The 19,182-nt window shown below is 43.0% G+C and overlaps 1 protein-coding gene across 1 annotated transcript in view; it reads right to left on the bottom strand.

Moving 5' to 3' along the window:
• zfhx4 (zinc finger homeobox 4) overlaps positions 1-19,182 on the bottom strand; it is an 81,062-nt gene that overhangs the window by 44,391 nt on the left and 17,489 nt on the right. Inside the window, exons 2-5 of the mRNA XM_046065414.1 lie at positions 13,438-15,964; positions 12,806-13,018; positions 12,098-12,392; positions 9,786-10,327 (exon numbers count right to left, since the gene is read on the bottom strand). Of these exons, the coding sequence (XP_045921370.1) occupies positions 9,786-10,327; positions 12,098-12,392; positions 12,806-13,018; positions 13,438-15,918 (3,531 nt within the window). The 5' untranslated portion in view covers positions 15,919-15,964. The remainder of the gene's footprint in view (positions 1-9,785; positions 10,328-12,097; positions 12,393-12,805; positions 13,019-13,437; positions 15,965-19,182) is intronic.

Below are 19,182 nucleotides of genomic sequence, written 5' to 3'. Positions count from 1 at the left end.
CCCCCCCCCCCCCCCCCCCCCACACACACACACACACACACACACAGGCATACCAGGGTAAAGAAACAAGAAAAATATTTACAACATGATCCATTTTTTCTGGTCTTAGTCAATGAATGTGTAGGAAAAAACTTTTTTGCGTCTCTAGACACACTTCCCACATCTTTTTAATTGTATATTGTACTGACCCAGCAGTTTGGAAAAACAGATTATAGGAGAGAGACAGACAAGAACAAATCTTACATACTCATCAGTGCATGTTTGTGTATGTGCGTTAGGTGTCTTGAAAGCCAGCTCACCTCCACCCCCCATGAAAATGGATCAGTATTTACATTAGCATTAGATTTAGACAGCATGGCTCAGCCACTTACTCCCTATTAGCCATCCTGACCTTAGCCCATTAGGGTCTAAAAGCCCCCGCTTGTCTCCATTGCCGCCAGGTGAGACTGACCAGACCTCCCCATTTCCCTAAAACATATTGCTGCTGAGATTATCTTTTCCATCGACTCACAATGGGACAGACATCATAAAATGTTGAGATCAAGATCATCGAAATACTAACATGCTTGTTAGCATTTTGTTAGTTATCTTTTTCCAGTGCTGTGCAAGGGGAGGGATATTGCTGAAATACATGATTTTGGGTAAGGTTCATCACTTTCCATTTTTCCCAACATGCAAAGTTGCTTTTGGAAAATCAAGGCAAGGCCTAATTGACAGGATGTATGAAGAGAAAAACAAAAATAAAGGGTCTGAAAATCTGGGGCTTCAGCTTATTGGCTGGTACTATCAAAGAGGTTTGTACTACACTGATGTTGTTATTAACTAAAACTGAAAGGGAAGAGAAGGGAAAATAACTTAGCCGAGAGGAGCAGAGATTTTGCCAAGTTTGTTTTTCTTCTCTCTGTTCGTAATGTCCTGCTGAAAAATGTCTACTAGAGAGAGTTAGACAAAAAGAATGACAGAAACATACAGTGAGAGAAACTAACTGATAGACTGAGAGGCAAAAAAGTGAGAATCTATGACAAAGAGAACAAAAGAACAAGAGAGAGAGAGAAAGAATGATAGGGAAGAATCTACACGAGCGAAGTCGGGTTCAAATCACTAATTACACATTCCTGAGCCTGTGAAGGGGAGTATTGTTTTCCAGTTAGCCCCTACCCTGTCGCATGGTTTCACTTAGCACAAAACAAAAGGTACAGGGAACAAAACACAAGCCTAATACCAGGCCCTCCTAATGACAGAGAAATGGGAGAAATTATCCCTGGGGTGGATCCTCGTGAGAAAATGGCTAGTGATTACTGGACAAAGGGAGTTCATTTTGAAACTGTCACAAAATGGCAGACTGTCTGCTTCTTTCTTTTAAGAGCTGTACTTATTAAATGAGTGCGCTATCATGCTGTGTTTTCGATACACCACTGCACACATGGCCTGTTTTTTTATTTACTTTAAATACTACAAATGTATAATGTTACAGAATCCAAATCCTAACACTAAAATGTGTTATTTCAATACACTTCATAGAACAAAAGGAGAGGATCAGGCCTTATTCCTAGGAGCCAATGTGGTTTGTGTGTTCAAGCTGTATATAAATGTGTGTGTGTGAGCACACGTTGGAGTGGTACCTCTGCCAGGGAGAGCACAATGAAAGGACCTCTTCAGCAGCGCCGTTTTGCATAGTGCCACAGGAAATAAAATGCCTTGCAGTTGACCTACAAGATGGCACACTTGATCCCTCCCTACTTCTTTACAGGAGGCAGCCAGTTTCAGTCTGCGCGTCTCTCCCTTTGTCTGTATTACCCCTCTATATCAAAACTCAAACATTTAAATAGTGACTATGTATCGCAGAGTACACACAGATAACAGTTTTTGTAACCATTTCTGACGCGTCACATTAGACAACCTGGGGTGTTCTGTCTACCCCCATAAACCCATAATGATGAGCTCTGTGTTGTTCCGGCAACATAGAGGACCCTACCATTTTCTGCTTGAGCCAGGGGAGGGAGGGGGTGTAAGCTGATAGCGGTGGCAGCACTGGGCAAAGTAGCCTGGCTGGTAGTGTTTGCCCAGGCCCCGACGGTCTAAAGGAAGGATATTGTTTTCCCCTGAAAAAGCCTCAGCCGCAGTCCGCATACCAGCGTCCACTCAACATACCAATGGGCTCTTTGAAGATTACTCAAATGTTTGCCTTTGTTCCCCTACCCCCAACCCCCATCCGCCCCTACCCCTAGTCCTAACCTACACTCCTGCCAGAACGAGGAAAAGAAGAGAAAGGACAGAGAGAAAAAAAACAGACTTATATCTTCAGAAAACAGTGGGAAAGCAATACCACCCTCAGCTGCACTCAGATTCAAAATGGCCTCTGTATGGGGATGGGCAACCACTGAAAGGAATAATAGCGCTATGGCCACCAGCATAGTAAATCTAAACATAAACAATAGAGAAGGGCGGCGTATTAATTCATGGTGTCACGTTAAATGCAAGTCTCCCATCTGTCTGCTGATAAAGTGCAACCTGCTTTTAAAGACAGTCCACTCCTCATCCCCGTGCAAGTAATTCCACAATTAGAGTTGAGTATGATAATTCCAATGGGTTAATTTAACTAAATGTGCTGAAAACTCAGTAACCCCACCACCATCACCACACTCATCCAACCCACATTAATCCTGAACAAGTAAGTGGGCTTTCTATCAGGTCTATTTCAAAGCATTAGGGATTACCTCGCAGAAACTAAGCTGCTTGAACTCACAGGGGGTCAGCAGTGTTGTGCTGCTGCAAGGATGGAAGACCAATGGTGGAGATGGATAGACAGCAGGACAGGTCAGTTCCTCTTTCTCCAGCTCTCCAACAACATCCCTGAATCCTTCACCCTCCCTCTTTCTCTCTCTCTCTCTTTTCATCCCTGTCTCTCTCTCTTAACCGTATAATCGAATATCTCCCACTACTTATCTATTCACTGAGCACCTAATGGTTAAAATCAATTACAGCTGGAATGCTGAAATGCTGAATACTGGGCCACATGCTGATAATGACAGAGAGAGTGTGAGAAGGAGAGGAAAGAGAGAGAGAGACTTGGGACCATTCCAAGGGAGGCACAATTACCTCCAATCGATTGATTATTGATTTGGAAGGGCGTTGAGGAGTATTTCAGTTCAACTTTGTCCATATCAATATCCTGATAGCTTCATGAGAGGGGAAAAGCGTGAATGTGGTATCTAAATACCATTCTAAACCTGATGTAACATTTCAGACTATTTCAAGAATAGAACACCTAATTGTCCCTAATTGACACATACAGTATTAAGATTGCTAAGACAACTTTCAATGAAATTAGGCACTTTAAAGTCGTTAAAAGTAATGGCAATGACATTTCACAAAAATATTTATCCAATCGTGCTGCTATGTGATCTGTCTGAAGTGGCTCTGATCAAATCAAGGTATCACAAGTGAAGCCAACGTTCCCCATGAAAGATCATATTTGAGATCATGCACCCTCTTTGATTATATCTTTTTTTTTTGTTTTTATTTTTTACAACACTCTTCCTGTCTTTGTCCTAACAGGATGATCAAGACCCAAGAGAGAAAAGAAAGGATAGAGCGGTGTTGAAGCTGGGAAAAAAAAAAGGTAGGAATTGAGAAGACAAGTATGTGAGTAGGGGCCGTAAGGATGGAAGAAGGTGGAGGGAAGTGTGTATTTGGGTGGGTATAGGAGGGTTCAGATGAGCCAAGGGGAAAAAAAGACAAAAGAAGACAAACTCCTGCGAGCTCCTTTGTTCCTGCATCCCAGCGATGTGCGCTTCCTTCTGGTGGTCTGGAAGACACTGAACCCCCTTCACCCCCACCGATACACACTCCACAACCCCCCTTTTCTGCTATCATTCCCATACCTGTCAGCCCTGATCTGCTTCACAGTCCCCTGCTCATGGACAAATGGCTTGGCCCAGGCCCAGCCCAGCCCAGCCCAAATGACCCACAGCTCAGAGAGGAGTAAGGATGATTATGAAGGGAATCACATCTGGCTATTAATATAAGAAAACCAGACCTGTCCTGTTTCTTTGTCTTACACACAGAAAAACACACCTTGCTACGGGAAAAAACATCTACCATCGCTGCCTGCAGGCCTTAACTAATGCACTAGAGAGTCGGGAAGTAGAGAGGAGGGGAGGGGGAAGCTGGCTAGGGTAATTAAACATTACAAGTGTCAATCAGGAGCTGGACCAAAGCTGGACATTGCACACACACACACACACGCACACAAATGCTTTGCCGACCATCTGGTTAAGGGCGAATGGGCGAAACTCTTATTAATATCTATGAGGATTATTTGGAAGAAGGGGGAGGGAGAAGTCCGTCCATTCAAATCTTTCTGTCAAACACACAAAGCGACAGCGTTCACACACACACACACACACACACACACACACACACACACATGCACACACCTGCTTTTATACTTTAATTAGCCGCCACCCTCCGTCCCCCACTTCACCACCCCCAGACCTCTGAAAGATTTCCATTGTAATCTCCACGCAGGTGAAATAGGAGACGATTTGAATAATCTACTAACCGGCAACTCTTTGCCTAGCAGAGAGAGAGAGAGAGAGAGAGAGAGAGAGAGAGAGAGAGAGAGAGAGAGAGAGAGAGAGAGAGAGAGAGAGAGAGCAAAAGAACAACTAGTAGAAGTGAAAAATGAAGAAAGAGACAGACAGACAGAGAGACAACCCTTCTGACAAAAAACACTGAAGTGAATTCATTTTTCTGTTCGGGTTTACAGCACTGAACTCTCGGCGGCAGGCTGCATCAACCATCTCCATGACAGAACATGAAAATCTATATCTTGCAGTCAAGTAGCATCTAGTGTGAAGTGTCTGCGAAGATTAATTTTTGAAGAGAATAGTGACTCTTTAAGTCCGTCTGTGAGTGTGAGACAAGGACGCAGTGATCAAGAGCCTGTGTCTGGAACAAGCGGACATAGGCTCAAGTGGAAAATGGTAACTTGATAACTAAGACTACAATTGTGTATGAGTGTGTATGCTATTACCGTATGTGTGTCTCTCTATAAATGTATGTAATGTCATACCTCTGTATGCACATGTGCATTTATGTGAATGTGTGCGTGTGTGTGTGTGTGTGTGTGTGTGTCATAAATGGTGCCATGCATTTGAAATAGATCCAGTCTCTTTTCTATTCCGGGGAATAGTACAATGGCTTTTTATGCAAATCTATGGGAGTCTATCTCCTGTCCATTTCCCCATCACACAAGTCCAAATGACAGTCCAATAATTTGGGCTGCATATATATAGGGCCATTTGATTTTCAAATGAGAGTGGGCAGGGTTGACCCTTGTTAATAGCGATGGCACAGTGGTAGACTTAATATCACAGATGCATAAGCACAGCCATCTCCTCTGAGGGAGGTTGAGGGGAATAAAAAGTGTGTGTGTGTGTGTGTGTGTGGGTGTGGGGGGGGGGGGGAGAAAAAAAAGCCCCTTGGTTGATGAGAAAAATAAAAATAAAAAAATACAAAGGAGATGATGAAAATGGGAAAAGGGGAGGCTCTTTTTTTGATGCATCTACAAATCCAGTCCCCTCTCCTCTTCTTTTCCTTCCATTCCTCCCTCCTCCCATCCCTCCACTTGTTTAATTCCCCCCACCCCTCATTTCCCGGCTATGGTGATACCAAGAGGATCATGGGTAATGAGATGGCCTATCTGTGGCTCCCCAGGGGAGAGATAGAATGAGAGAGAGCGATTGAGAGAAAGAGAGAGTCAGAGACAAAACAAAGAGAGTGGGTAAGACAGAGGGAGTAAAAGAGTGTGAGACAGCATCAGGAAGAGACAGAGGGAAAGAGACACTTTCTATCTCTGTTCTTATTCTCTGTACGTCCCACTAACAAAGTGCGCCATCTAAATGTCCTCTCCTCCCTCTCTCCCTCCATCGCTATCATAAAAAGTGGAGCATTTTATAAGCCTAGGATTCTGAGTTCAAAGGAGAGTGCGAGTGAAGAAAAGCAAAGGGGGAAAATAATGAACAGAAAAACAGATATGGAAATGTGCAGTGGACCCCGGACGTCCATTTCCGCTTGAATTATGACGGAAAGCTGGACAGACAGACAGGGTGGGGTGGTGGTGGTGGTGGCTGAGGACAGTTTAAGATTTATTCAGACAGCCATCTGAGAAACAGGTGTCATGGCCTATGAGTGTGTGTGTGTGTGTGTGTGTGTGTGTGTGTGTGTGTGTGTGTGCACATGTGTGTGGTCCTTGACCATGCCACATTGACCATGAACATTCTCAACTCCTAATGACCCAGGGGCAAGCACAGCCCAGATCTTAACCTCAAAGCTCAGTTAGGACACACACACACAAACACAAATGCTCACTACAAACTAAACCCCCTACTTAGCCCTGCAGCACTTGTGAATGGCACTGACAGATTTACTCCTGTCTCCATGTGTATTAAGGCCAGTGTTTGTTATTAAAAATCATAAAGAAGCCATAAATCATCATATTCAAAGCTAAGCCAAACACAAGCCGGGCCAGCTATGGACACGCTATGCTATGGCAACATTTAATGTAGAGCTTACCTCACAGGCTGCTAGCTTACAAACTCTACGTTAAAACATCTTCCATTTTGTAATTTGGATTTTTTTCTAGCGGATAAAGACTTGACAGCTGTGATAATACTAAATAATAATGAGGTTATATACATACTTGAATAGTTGAATTCCAACTAAGTTCAATATAATGAGAGATAATGTGGAAAAACACCCTGTGCAGTGGTAAACAAACAGGGACCAATCAGAGTTCTTACATTTCCTCTCCAATAAGCAGCGAGGCGTAGACCTCCGCTTTTTCCATATAAGGCCTATGACTTCCTTCGCCACCTGCTGTGCCCTGGACACCAGATGACTTGATGTCCATGTGCTGCTAATGTCATTTCCCTCTTGCTGTTTCAAAGTCTGGAAAAAAACACTTGCAAACTCTCAATTCCCCTTAGAAGTACTCCATCGCTGCTACAAGGCAGCCATAAAATCGCCTGAATATGCTTTTTGTTTGTATCTTCAAATGGTTTCCCATGCCATAAAGATATTCTCTGTTTCCAAAAAACCAGATGGTAAAGTCGTCAGCACTCCGATCTTTTATGCACCCGGCCAAGCTACCTCCATCCCCATGTGCTTTTCACCTCTGCCAATACATAAAAGGAGAGGTGTTTTTCTGGTCAAATAAAGAAATGATTTTTTCCCCCTCCTTTTGCTCTGCCGCTCCATGCTTTCTCTCCCCCTCTCTCTGCTTTACTACCATATGTCCAAGGGTAAAATAGTGGGATTTCTGCCAGAGGCATTAAAAGCGTCATCTGTGGAACAGATTTGTTGAGGCCTGTGGGGTAGGTGGGTAGGTAGATGAGGTACAGGGAGTGTGGGTGCACAGAGGGGGCATTGGGATGCCTTGGCTAAACTGTGATTGTGCTTCTTGCGTTTTACATTTAATCACAACTGATATAAATAGCTTTCTTTGCACAATTAAATGTCTGCCAATGTTCAATGTAGCCAAGTTAAGTTATCTGGCTATTAGCTTATATTAAATCAACATAAAGCTAGGATGGGCAATTCTTTTCAGAAGCATCTTTTTAAAATATTTTTTGAAATTCTCTTTACGTCCCAACAGCAATCAATAAATCAAATGCTCTGATAGAAAAATGTAAATGCCGGACTGTAATAAGCACGGCCAATCATTTAATTTGGTCCGAATTCAATAACTGGCTGTTGAAAATGTGTTTTGGGGAATTGGTTTTGGAAGGTGGCCTGCAGGAAATCCTAAATCAAGCTGTCTCTAGCTAGTTTCTGCAACATTACCTACACTGGTTTTAAACTGCTGTCAAAAGAGGCTCAACACTCTAATATGCATGCACACATTCATAAACAAAAGGAACACACACCTATGCTAAAGTATTCTTCTGACAGTAAGGAGATCCTGATTAGTGGGGATGAATCCTATAGGGGAGGACCTCAGCTAACGGAGGCCAATTTGCAAGCAGCCCGTTAGTTATGTTTTTTATAAATCAAAAGTATTTCAATGTAATTAGTGAAAAAATCCCTGAGGATAGATATCTTCAACTCTTCCCATACCAAGTTCAGCCTTTGCCAAACTGTCAGACAATCCCGTGTCAATATGTACAGTACATCCAGTCTAAGTCAACTATGACTGTTTTAAATAACCACAAGAATTCCAATGTGCTTAATCTACCCAAGCCTTGGAACCGTAAGTAAGAATTGGTCACAGATTTCGGAAAAAATGCAATTCCTTAAAGGTTACTGTGCAATCCAGGAACCTCTCTTACAAACATGACTGAAAGGAGTGACTAAAGTCTGGTGGGTCAGTGGAGTAAGACTCTTTTTAATAAATCTGAGAGTGACTTTTATAAATGTAAGGTTTCAGAATAAAATCTTAATCCAAATCTTTGTTTTTCTGTCTCATCTGAGTTTCTTCAGTAAATCCTTTTTTTTATGTCCTCTTACTACTGTTGTTACATTTAAGGTCCAACATACACACACAAACACCTCCCACTGCCAAATGTCAGTACAGTAGTAAAGAAAACCTCATTAATGTAATGCACTTGATCCTGTCCTGTAGGTCAAGGCCTCGGAAATGTAACAGCATCCTATTAAGCTGAAGGAGACGTCTGACAAACTAAATCACCTTAAATATACTGATGAAGGGAAAGATGCCAAATATTGGTTGTGTTGGAATTTCTTTGCAGACACTGTTTATAGCTCAGAGTGTGAAGAGTTTAATTTAAAGTTAAGTAAGTGCTGCTCTGATGGACAACTAGTGTGGTAACCCTATGACAAGTCATGACCAAATAATCCCAAGCAAAATAAGTTCACATATCGAAGGAACTGGGAGAGTTTGCAGGTGAGCTGTGTGGATAAATGTGTCTGTTTCTGGAAACATTAATTATGAAATATATTTTATAAAATACATTTACACGTGTATACTTTCATTTTTTTTTTTTTTTTTTTACAATAATTCAAAAAATACAAACATTGTTTTTTGTTATTACTATGTGTATTTGTGCATCGCGTATGGATATTTTAAGAGTGACATGTATAGAGTGTGATCTGCTTTCATTGTGTCATTGTTCAGTATGTTAATATGGCTCTACACCCTTATCGTGAAAACAAATTCTCTAATTATTCCAGAATTATTTGCAGCTGGGGAAAAAAAACAAGCTGGAAAAACAGCTGAAGATAATCAAAACTTTTTGAGACAAACATTTGAAACTTGCTGATCATACGTGACTAGTGTATAATTTACAGTAACAGTAGTGCCAGCTGGTCATAAGCAGGACATATCCCATATCTGATGGAAATCATCGTGGGTACTCTAATGGTGACCTTTTCGTTCTCTGTCATTCCATTCTCATGGGAACTATATATTTATGTGACACTGCAGTTAAGAGGATGGAGCTAATACTTTATAAACAAAAACATGTGGGTTATTCATGAATCTGAACTTAGAGTGTGTGGTGTTCCCCTCAGATGCCCTTATATCTGTATAGTGCTGTATGTTATGAATCACATATAATCAGTGTCCTACAGAAATACAGAATCTCCAAATTATTATTTTTTTCTTGATAAAATTTCTTTAGATAACCATGTTCTTCCTTACATAGAGTCAATGTGTTTTTTCATATGGATTAAAGAGATGACATTAAGAAGAAGATATACTTTATTAGAGAACTAATGTTTCTGCAGGACACTTACAACATGGAAGAAGAGCATTTTTTTACCTTGTAGAGGCGGATAGCAGCCTCATGCCTCTGGTTGGTGGCATGTAGCCTCAGTTTATCCACGCTGTTGCTGTAGTAGTCACAGGCATTGCACTTGAGGTGCACTGGGTTGCCAATGGCCACACACTTTAATCTCCACTGGTTGGCCTTCCCTCCCTCCTTGATGTGGGCCACCAGCTGGTGCTTCTGCATGTGCTTGTCTGTCTTGCAGTGCAGCTGAAAGTTGGCCTTAAGCTGCGTGTTGTAGCTGCAGAGCTTACACTGGTAGACGTCGCCCATCACGCAGCGCCACTCCTCTTCGGGCAAAGAGCGCTCTGCATTGACGTGGGAGTTGAGAGCCTCCAGGCTGTCCGTGGAGTAGCAGTTGCACACAGCGCACTGGTACAGGCGCAAGGAGGGGTCGTTGATAGGTGGCGACAAAGAGGAGAGGGAGGGATCTGATGAAGACATACCCCCCATTCCACCCGAGGACACTAGAGATAGGTCGTCTGCCATCAGCTGACCACCGGCAAGACGCAACTCTGCTGATAGGTCAGTATTCACTACAAAGAAAATTAGTGAGAACGCAGGTTAGAAAGCAAAGGGAAATACAGAGAGCTGTTTAAAAAGTAGGGCTTTCATAAGGATTACATACATGGCAGGCAGTATGCACAGTGGGAAGAATGGTACAAAACAAAGAGGTATGACAGAAAGACAAAGCTCTGATGAAAATGAAAGGCTGGCATGCATAGGGAGGGATAAAGGCTAGAGAGAAAGAGAAAAGGCTCTTTTAATGAAATTAAGTGTGTAGAGAGAAGTAAGTCCTCTATGCAGGCCTCTCACACAAAAGGATTTGATAAAATAAAGCCTCACAGAGGACTAGGGCTCCTTACAAAGTCTTGTCTATAAAAAACCTTAATAGGATTGAATCAGGATCAATTACAATCATCCTTTTCAACTTGCTAACTCGCTCATCAGGTAGCTTTAATTACTGCTCTCAGCAATGGCGGGACAACGGTTTTAGGACTCCAGGCTTTTCTCACATCCACACACAGATTTGAAAAGCTGATCAATGCATTACACATATTTTCTCTTTCTTCCACCCACCGACCCTAGGACAAAAAAACAGATCTGCCATTCATACAAATGTAATTAACTCTTTCGTTTGATCCCTTCATTGTCTCTCTATGCATGATACCAAATCTCATCAGGTCTTTTTCAGATAATACCTAAACACGTTGTTTGGAGCACAGAGGATTTAACAATTACACATCATCTGAATAGTCCCCCCCACCCCCCCACTATAAGTACAATTCCCCCAATTAGTGGCTGACTATATTAGTTTTTGTGTGTGTGTGGGTGTCAGTATGTGTGTGCTGGTTTAAAAAAATAAGCATATTTTTACCTGAATGATGTCAATGGTAAATTTAGAAAATATAAATCTACCATTGTGTATACATGTAAGCATGTAAGCATTGATCCTTCATCTATGAAGGCATTTTTGTGTGGATGAATGAGTATTTGAATACATAAATATCCCGCTCACACCATCTAAACCTATGTACAGCTGCGCTCACTATGGGGAGCTGTGTGCTATCAGTGTAATTCACTGAGAGTACATCTGCTGGCTGGGCTGTGACCTCCACACTAGAGGAGGGAGTGGGTGTGTAACACTGCAGGGTCATTGTTAAATCTCTCTCACTCCTACGGGAATCCGCTTCCTGCTGTGTGAGAGTGTGTGTATGTGTTTGCATTGTATGTGTGTGTGTTGATGTGTGTACGTGTGTGTGTGTTCTCTCCAGGGTGAACGAAGGTGGGGTGGTGTGTGTATGGGGGGGATTAAGCTGACTTAAGAAAATTACAAATGAAAGATTAAGAATAATTCTCATGTGGCGTCTCATAATCATTTTTTAATCAGCGAGAGGGGTCAAAGAAAAGAGACAATGACAGAGTGACAATATGAGAGCAAAGATAAGAGTGAAAGAGAAAGAGAAGAGGGTGCGGCAAGGAGGGCAAGGTAAAAAGGATGGGAGCAGAAAAAGAGAAGGTGAGAGGGTAGGGAGAAAAATGAAGAGCAACAAAAGAAAGGCTCAGAAATAAAAACAATACGCAGATGGCATCAGATATATGAGACTAAACAGATAAAACTGACCATGTGAAAGATGAGGGGAAAACTGACTAACAAGCTTGAGGGCAAAAATATTAAAAAGGAAAATACTCTGACACACCCTCAGGATAACTTTTATTATTTTGCATTTTAATTGGCTAATGTGTCAAAATGATCAGATGTGTATCTCTGTGTTTCATTTATACCTAGTATCTATTTCACTCACCTAGACCAGATCCAAGAGCAGCTGCAGTTGCAGGATCTAGCTGGAATGGGTTAATCATCATCTGAGTGTCTGGGCCGCTGCTGCTGGCTGGATTCTCCAGTTTTACACCTGCTAGGCCCATGTTTTGAGCCAGGTAGTACTGGTAAAGCTCTGCTTCGGCCGGGGCCAGGCCCAAATGGAGGCTGTGTTGGATCTGCTTCATGTTCTGCTGCAGCAGCATCATGTTGTGCATGTGTTTCTCACTGGTCATATGGATCCGCAAGTTCCGCGCCACGTTGGTCTCATAGTCACACACCTGTTGGAAACAAGGCAGGATAATTAAATGTATTAGTGTATCTGACTGCTAGTTTGTTTATCATCATCAAAGCATTGTTTTATACATCAAAATAAATTACATTCATTACTCTAATTACTTTTCATCAAAACATAAGGTCAATTTATCATTTACATTTATACCTGTATAATGATCAAAATGGGCACCGACAACAACAGAAGCAACAACAACCAAATCTTAGTAAAATACCTGGAAATAATACTAGAATATCTAAGAAATCCTCTTTTATAATGACCAGAGGTTAGATTATGTGTCCAAGACAAATAATAGACATAGTGATGCAGAAGGAAATAACTGCCTCATTGTGTAGACACTGAAACAAGCAAATTGGTATGTTGCTACCACAGCGCTACAATGACGCACAGTATCATTACCTCACAGCGCCATGTGGGCTTCTGTTTGGGCTTGGATGGCGAGGGTGCACCACAGCCTCCACTAAGGCTGGCACTGGGCACAGGATTGGCATGGTTGTGGTTGTACTGTGCCTCACTGCCACCGTTCTGGAGTGTTTGTACGTTGTTTAGATGCTTGTCTGACTGCATATGGATGCTAAGGTTGCCTTTGGTGGTGGTTGAGTAGTTGCATACCTAAAAGGGAAAAATTAATACAGTAATTCATGATATACACTATATGCATTTATGAGAAAATCTAGCTGATATCTGATAAAAGATTTTCTTTAGTCAGTCTTAAAGATAATTACCCTAACCTTTATAGCTGTGATAGTTGTTGTTATAAAAAAGAGAAAGACAACCACATTTATCCCTCTCTCCTTCCTCTCTTCTGACACAAAATTTTCAATTCAAAAGCAAATTGTATCATCTATATTGCCAAGATTATGATATAAATTTTCTATCAGCATATGTCCACCAAACCCAGTGATCAGTTTTGGTAAAAGATAAAAGTTGCCTCATAACACCCAAACCAATAAAAATGGTTAAAAACCACAGGACATTAGGACTTAAGAGAAAACATAAAATCATACAGATTAAAACTGAGATGGACAGACCTCACAGCGGAAAGGCTTGTATCCACAGGTATAGCTTTCGCCTCTGGCTAAACGCGGGTGAGGCTGTCCTGTGCGGCAGTAAGCACATGATCCACCAGACTCTGGATGTTTCTCCTTCATGTGGGCGTCCAGTGTCTGCTGGTACTTGTAGTGCCAGTTACACTTGGGACACTTCAGCGTCTTGCAGGAATTACGTGAATGCATCATCGTCATATGCCCTCCCAAAGACCGTGAGGATCCCAAGACTGTGTCACACTTTGGGCACTCCACCCCACTACCTGGGGACCCTTCACCTGGACCAGGGGTACCAGGTGTCCCTGGAGTTCCAGGGGTACTGGGATTTCCTGTGTGTTGATGCAGAGGCCCAGGACTCTCATCATCTCTGCGCAACATCATCATGTCAAGGGGGTGGCAAGATGGCGACGACTCATCCCGTCCTGCCAGGACTTCACTGGTTGAGTCGTTGCTGCTCTCCCGCTCTCTGGCAGCTGCCAGGGCAGTGGACAGATGGCTCTTCTCCATCTCCAGCTTCTCACACACAGGCAGGGAGGAAGAGGAGGTTGATGCAGGGCCTTTGTTGTCAATGTTAAACTTTAGCACACTGTTGGAAAGGGGGGAAATACTTTGGTTTAAGAGAGGGAAATCTTTGCTACTCGTGCTGTTGGCCCGCCGGCCTGTCATTGCCATGGTCATGGCCTGTTCCTCCTCCTCATCTGCCTCCATTTCTACTCCACCACCATTGGAGTAAGCATCGTCATCCTGCTCTGGACTTTCTCCCCCCACTGCACTGGGCTCCCGCTTGATGGGCGGGTACTGGCTCAGGTCCGGCCCATTGGGTTGCAAAGTGCATGTGTCCCTAACGTGGCCCTTGCAGTCACTATCAGAGTTCTGACCTTCCAGGATGCCACCAGTGGCAGCAGCAGCAGAACTCCCACTTGGGGTTCTGTGGGCACCAGCCCCTCCCCCGAGGTTTGGGTTGGTCTCAGCCTTTGGCATGGTTTGGGATCTGGGGGTTTGGTCATTGGAGGAGCTGCTGGCACTACCCTTCAAGAAGGCAAAACCTGCCTGAAGGGAATCAGCATTCTCCCCACTACTGTGGAAAGCATTCCACAAGCTGCGGAGCCCCGTGTCTGGCCCTAGGAAGTTGGCAGATGTGGGAAAGTGGGGTAGCACAGAGTTTGGGGGGGTTTTTGGTTCCAGAAAGCTTATAAGAGGTTCTTTGTCCTTGCCGATGCCCTGGATGATGGCGGAAACGTGCTTGTTGCTCAGCAGCTTCTGCTCCTGATCATTCAGGGTCATACGGTGGTCATGGACAGCATGTGTCACGAAGGAACGGCTGTAGCCAAAAGACAGCCTGCACAGGAAACACATCAGCACAGGCTTCCGCCGTCCATCGGCCACGCAGCCCTCAAACTTGGACAAGTCCACATTGTTGGGGACATCTTTGGACACACAGGAGTTTTTGGCTGCACCATCCGCCGTCAGATAGTCTTTATCATTCTTGTGGCGGAGGTCATAGACACGGAAACTGTGCAACACGGGACCAGCGCCCACCAGCCCTCCAGCTGAGGTATTTGGGAAGGAGGGGTGGTCGGTCGCTAGGGATTTATTTCCCAGGGATGAGGCGATGTGGAAAGTGTTGATGATCTGGGGATAGAAGGACATGGGTGCAGCGGGCTGCTCCAACCGCTCCCCCCCTGGGCTCAGGCCACTCTGGCCACTGCTGACCTGGGCATTGGGGAAGGTCTGGGGGGACAAAAGGCCCCTGAATTGGAGAGACCCAGAGTGCCCCCCCTGGTTGCCACGCTGCTCTTTGGAGTCCTCCAGGATGAAGGCAGAGCCATCGGGCTGGTAGATGATCTCGCTGCACATGTTCTCCACATCACTATCCTCTTCCATTTCCATCTCGCTGTTCATTTCCCCCACTTCTGCAGCACCCACCTCACGCTCTCCATCATCTTCACTCTCCTCCCCTACCATTCCTTCAACCTCCTCACCCTCCTCGTGACCTCCAGTGGTAGGCAGGCGGGCATTGGGGCAGTGGTGCTCCATGTATTTTTGTAAACTGGAGAAGGAACTAGAACATTCGTTGCAGGGGATCTCCTTTGCCGGCACCACAGGAGATGTGGCAGGGGCAGAACAGTCCGAACCCAAAGCTGCTCCTCCTCCTACTCCTGGTAAAGTCCCGGTAACACTCCCTTTGTTACCGGTAGTAAAGCTTTCTCTCCGACTCTGTTCACTTACAGGGTCGGTGGTTGCACTGACAGTGGTGGGGGTAGCAGTAGACCTCAGCGGGCTCACAGCGGGCTCTCCAAGTCCATTCTCCAGCTCTCCAATGGCGGCAGGTGACAACTGGTTGTTGTTGTTGGCGACACTGGTCTCCATGGCGACGGAGTTGTCCTCAGCAGCAGTGTCCAGCCTTTGGCCACCATGTTCCTGCTGCCGCGACGAGACCATAGGGGGAGAGTCACAAGTTGCCATGACGACCACTACATAGGGATCTCATCTCATCCAGCCTAACAGGGACCTGAGTTTGGGGAAAATCAGAAAAAAAAACAGACATTTAGTAAATGGTGTTTACAAGCAGATGATGTTGGATCATTCAAAACTAAGTTTATTCTAATCAATTCCAACTTACTCTCACCCCACATTCAACCCTAGTAATAACTGTGTGTTGTTGTAAGCCTCATTTGGATGAGAATGATATCTGTGGAAGAGGTTGGCGATTTTACTATCAGTAATTTTAATCCAATCCAGAGGGCACATGTTTGTGATTTTTCTGCCGCTAACTAAGTATGAATTGATGCATGATTTTCACGCAGAACCTTGTTCACAAATTGCTTCCTGTAATTTGGAAATTTGTCTTAAGTGCTGTCCAAAATGATGTAAAGTTACAATGATAGTGGCAAATATTTTGGTAAGCAAATTCTAAGATACTAATCCACTCCAAATGGGGCTATACACACCAAAGGTTCCTCAGTTGTATCTTAGATTCAACAAAACAACATGACAATTATCTACTTCTGTACTGCCTACCACGTACTAGAAATAAGAACCGTGTTAACTTGCTAATACCATGACAATTTTTGAAAAGTGGAGAAATCCATTATTAACTGCTCCCACTTGCATCTCTGTCTTATAACTGGCACCTTGCCACAAACAAAGAAAAAAAGGCATCCTTGAACAAAAATTTTGTCTCTCAGTAGATAAGTTTAAAGGAATAACCCAATTGTCTAATAAAAAGACTCTTTGATTGACATACCACTGTGCAACACTGGAAGCTGGAAGCAGTTTCACCTTGTTGTGTCCTGTGTATGCTAATGCTGTGTTAAATGATTATGATGCCAGGTTAGTACCAGCTAGCTTTGCACACTCTCAAAATAGCAGTTGTGGACAACATAACTAGCACACAGAGGTAACACAATACAATCAGGTTTATCAAATAAAGAAAAGTTAGTGCCTTCTTATAAAAGGAAGAGTGAATTGGAATTAGAGCAGTCTTCAGTCATCAGCTAAATCAGTCTTGGCATGTTCTTACCAGTCAGGAGTTGCTAATTAGGCAGCCCGTATTAACCTATTAATGCAATGAAGGTATGACTTAGACTCTGTGTGGACAAGGAAAGTAAGAAACTCTTTACTGTGCAGCTAATTGTGTGACTGTAATTGAGCCTGTACTGTACTGTAGAATACCGCCTGTTGGTAAATTTTCTACATGAGGGTGCAGATGCTAGAACAAATTAGGCTATTAAAGAATATTTACAATCATATTTCAAATGTCTTTTCATGCAGGTGCAATAAAGGAAAGAAAGAGAGAAAGAGACACAGAGAGAGAGAAAGAGAGAGAGCTTCCATGAGGAATGATGTTTGGAATACCAGTGAGATGTTATCAGTGCTGGGCGGCTGCCCATCTCTCAACCCCTCACTACTTCAATCTCTTGGCTTTTCACAACAAGGCACAAATGCAAAGGCATACACAACCACATGCACACAATGTAGAAAAAAAGCCTCCTAATCCCACAAACACACAGCACCCCACTGTCATTTCATAGGCACAATTTCTGATAACCTAAAGAGAACAAGACAAGAAAAAAACAAAGCCAATCACTGAGAAAAAAAAACATACTAAAAGCTTGCGAACCGAAGCCTCATAGCTACTAAGGAGAAACAGCTTTCTTGTTCAGCTAAATGCAACAAATGAGAACTAGTTGTGCATGCCAGTGCTTTTTCACTTGATACAGTACCAGCGCCTTTCAGATGCTTGCGTGTAAATGAGCTGGCATTAAAAGAAAGCTTTAAAGAGCCATGTTAACCTTTAACCCAATCCACCTGCTGCTTAATTCTCCCTCTCTTTTTCTACACTCCCTTTCTCTCACAACAAAGCTTCAAAGCAATTAGAGGATTAATCCGCAACAATCCAGGGCTAAACAAAGCCAGTAGGAGGGACAGTAAAAGCGTGAGGAATGAAATCAAACATGTGTGTGAGTATGTTTGTGGGTGCATGTGTGTGCACGCGCTATAATCAGGTCTAATCTGACATATCCCAGAGATGATTCCATGGGGACTAGTGATAGATTAAAAGAGAGAAATTATGTTTTTTCTCTGTGTGTCTCACTCAGTTTCTGTCTCTGTATTCGAGAGATTAAAGAAAAATTCACAAGGAGCAGAAAATTAATTTCTGGCCTTCTGTTCAGCATGGATGTGGCAAAAGACAGGAGGTAGATGTGTGACATGTCTATGACAAAATCACCTAAGCATAGTTATGTACAGTCAGGCAGTCTTTTACTATCCTGATGCAGTAAACTCCACCCAACTGTTCAAAACAAACATTACACTGTTTTTAAACTCACGCGACTTTTAGCCCAAGACACAGATCCTGAACACAAAAACCATGGACGAACCTGTCTACATGTTAACTCACACCTGTAATTGCAAAGAAATCAGCAGCTATTAGCTCTGTGTTCTAAACAGGTGAAATAATTGAAACATGCCAAATATGTGTCATAACACAAGAATGCATGGTATTAACACAAACACACTGAGAGTGTTTCACCACAAATGTATGTCGCAATATTAGATATAGCTGAACTGTCTGTATGGCAGAAGAAGAAAACAAAATGAATTTGGCAGTAGGGAAATGATTATATAAAATAAAGGTGTATCCCACATCCATTTAGTTATTTTTACCATAAATCATCAATTACGCTCACCTTGCGCCAAAACAACACACTGAGCTTGTTACATATATTTCATTTTTCCACCACTGTCCCTCTTACCAATGCTTGTGTTAAATGTGATTGAGGGTAAAGCTGTTCAGAAGCAGTGGGTTTGAGAGCTAATGCGACATATACGACAGGATTTACTACTTGTCAGTGGTGTCATTTCACTGCTTATTTCATTGGGGAGCAACCCCTTTGAATTGTAGCTCGGACATAAAACACTGTGGTTTATGAATTATGCATCTCCTAACGCTTTAAGTATGGAATTATGTCTTATGGATAAGTCAATGTGTTAAGCACTTGGCACTGACATATCACCCCTAATGTTAACAGGTTAGCAGCCGTTTACACGTGTGCTGCCTGCCAATAATAACGTAACTGTCCATTAATTTGTTATCTCATATCATTGTCCTAATTGAACCCATGAACTATGCCTCCAACATAGCTTTTTTGCATTTCTTTTAATAACTATTTGTGGAAAATATGCACTGTGGAAAAGGGCATGGTAAACTACATAAACACAAAATAT

Source organism: Micropterus dolomieu, linkage group LG01 (assembly GCF_021292245.1).
Source record: "Micropterus dolomieu isolate WLL.071019.BEF.003 ecotype Adirondacks linkage group LG01, ASM2129224v1, whole genome shotgun sequence".
In the NCBI taxonomy this organism is placed as follows: Eukaryota; Metazoa; Chordata; class Actinopteri; order Centrarchiformes; family Centrarchidae; genus Micropterus; species Micropterus dolomieu.
This window is presented reverse-complemented; position numbering and strand designations above follow the sequence as displayed.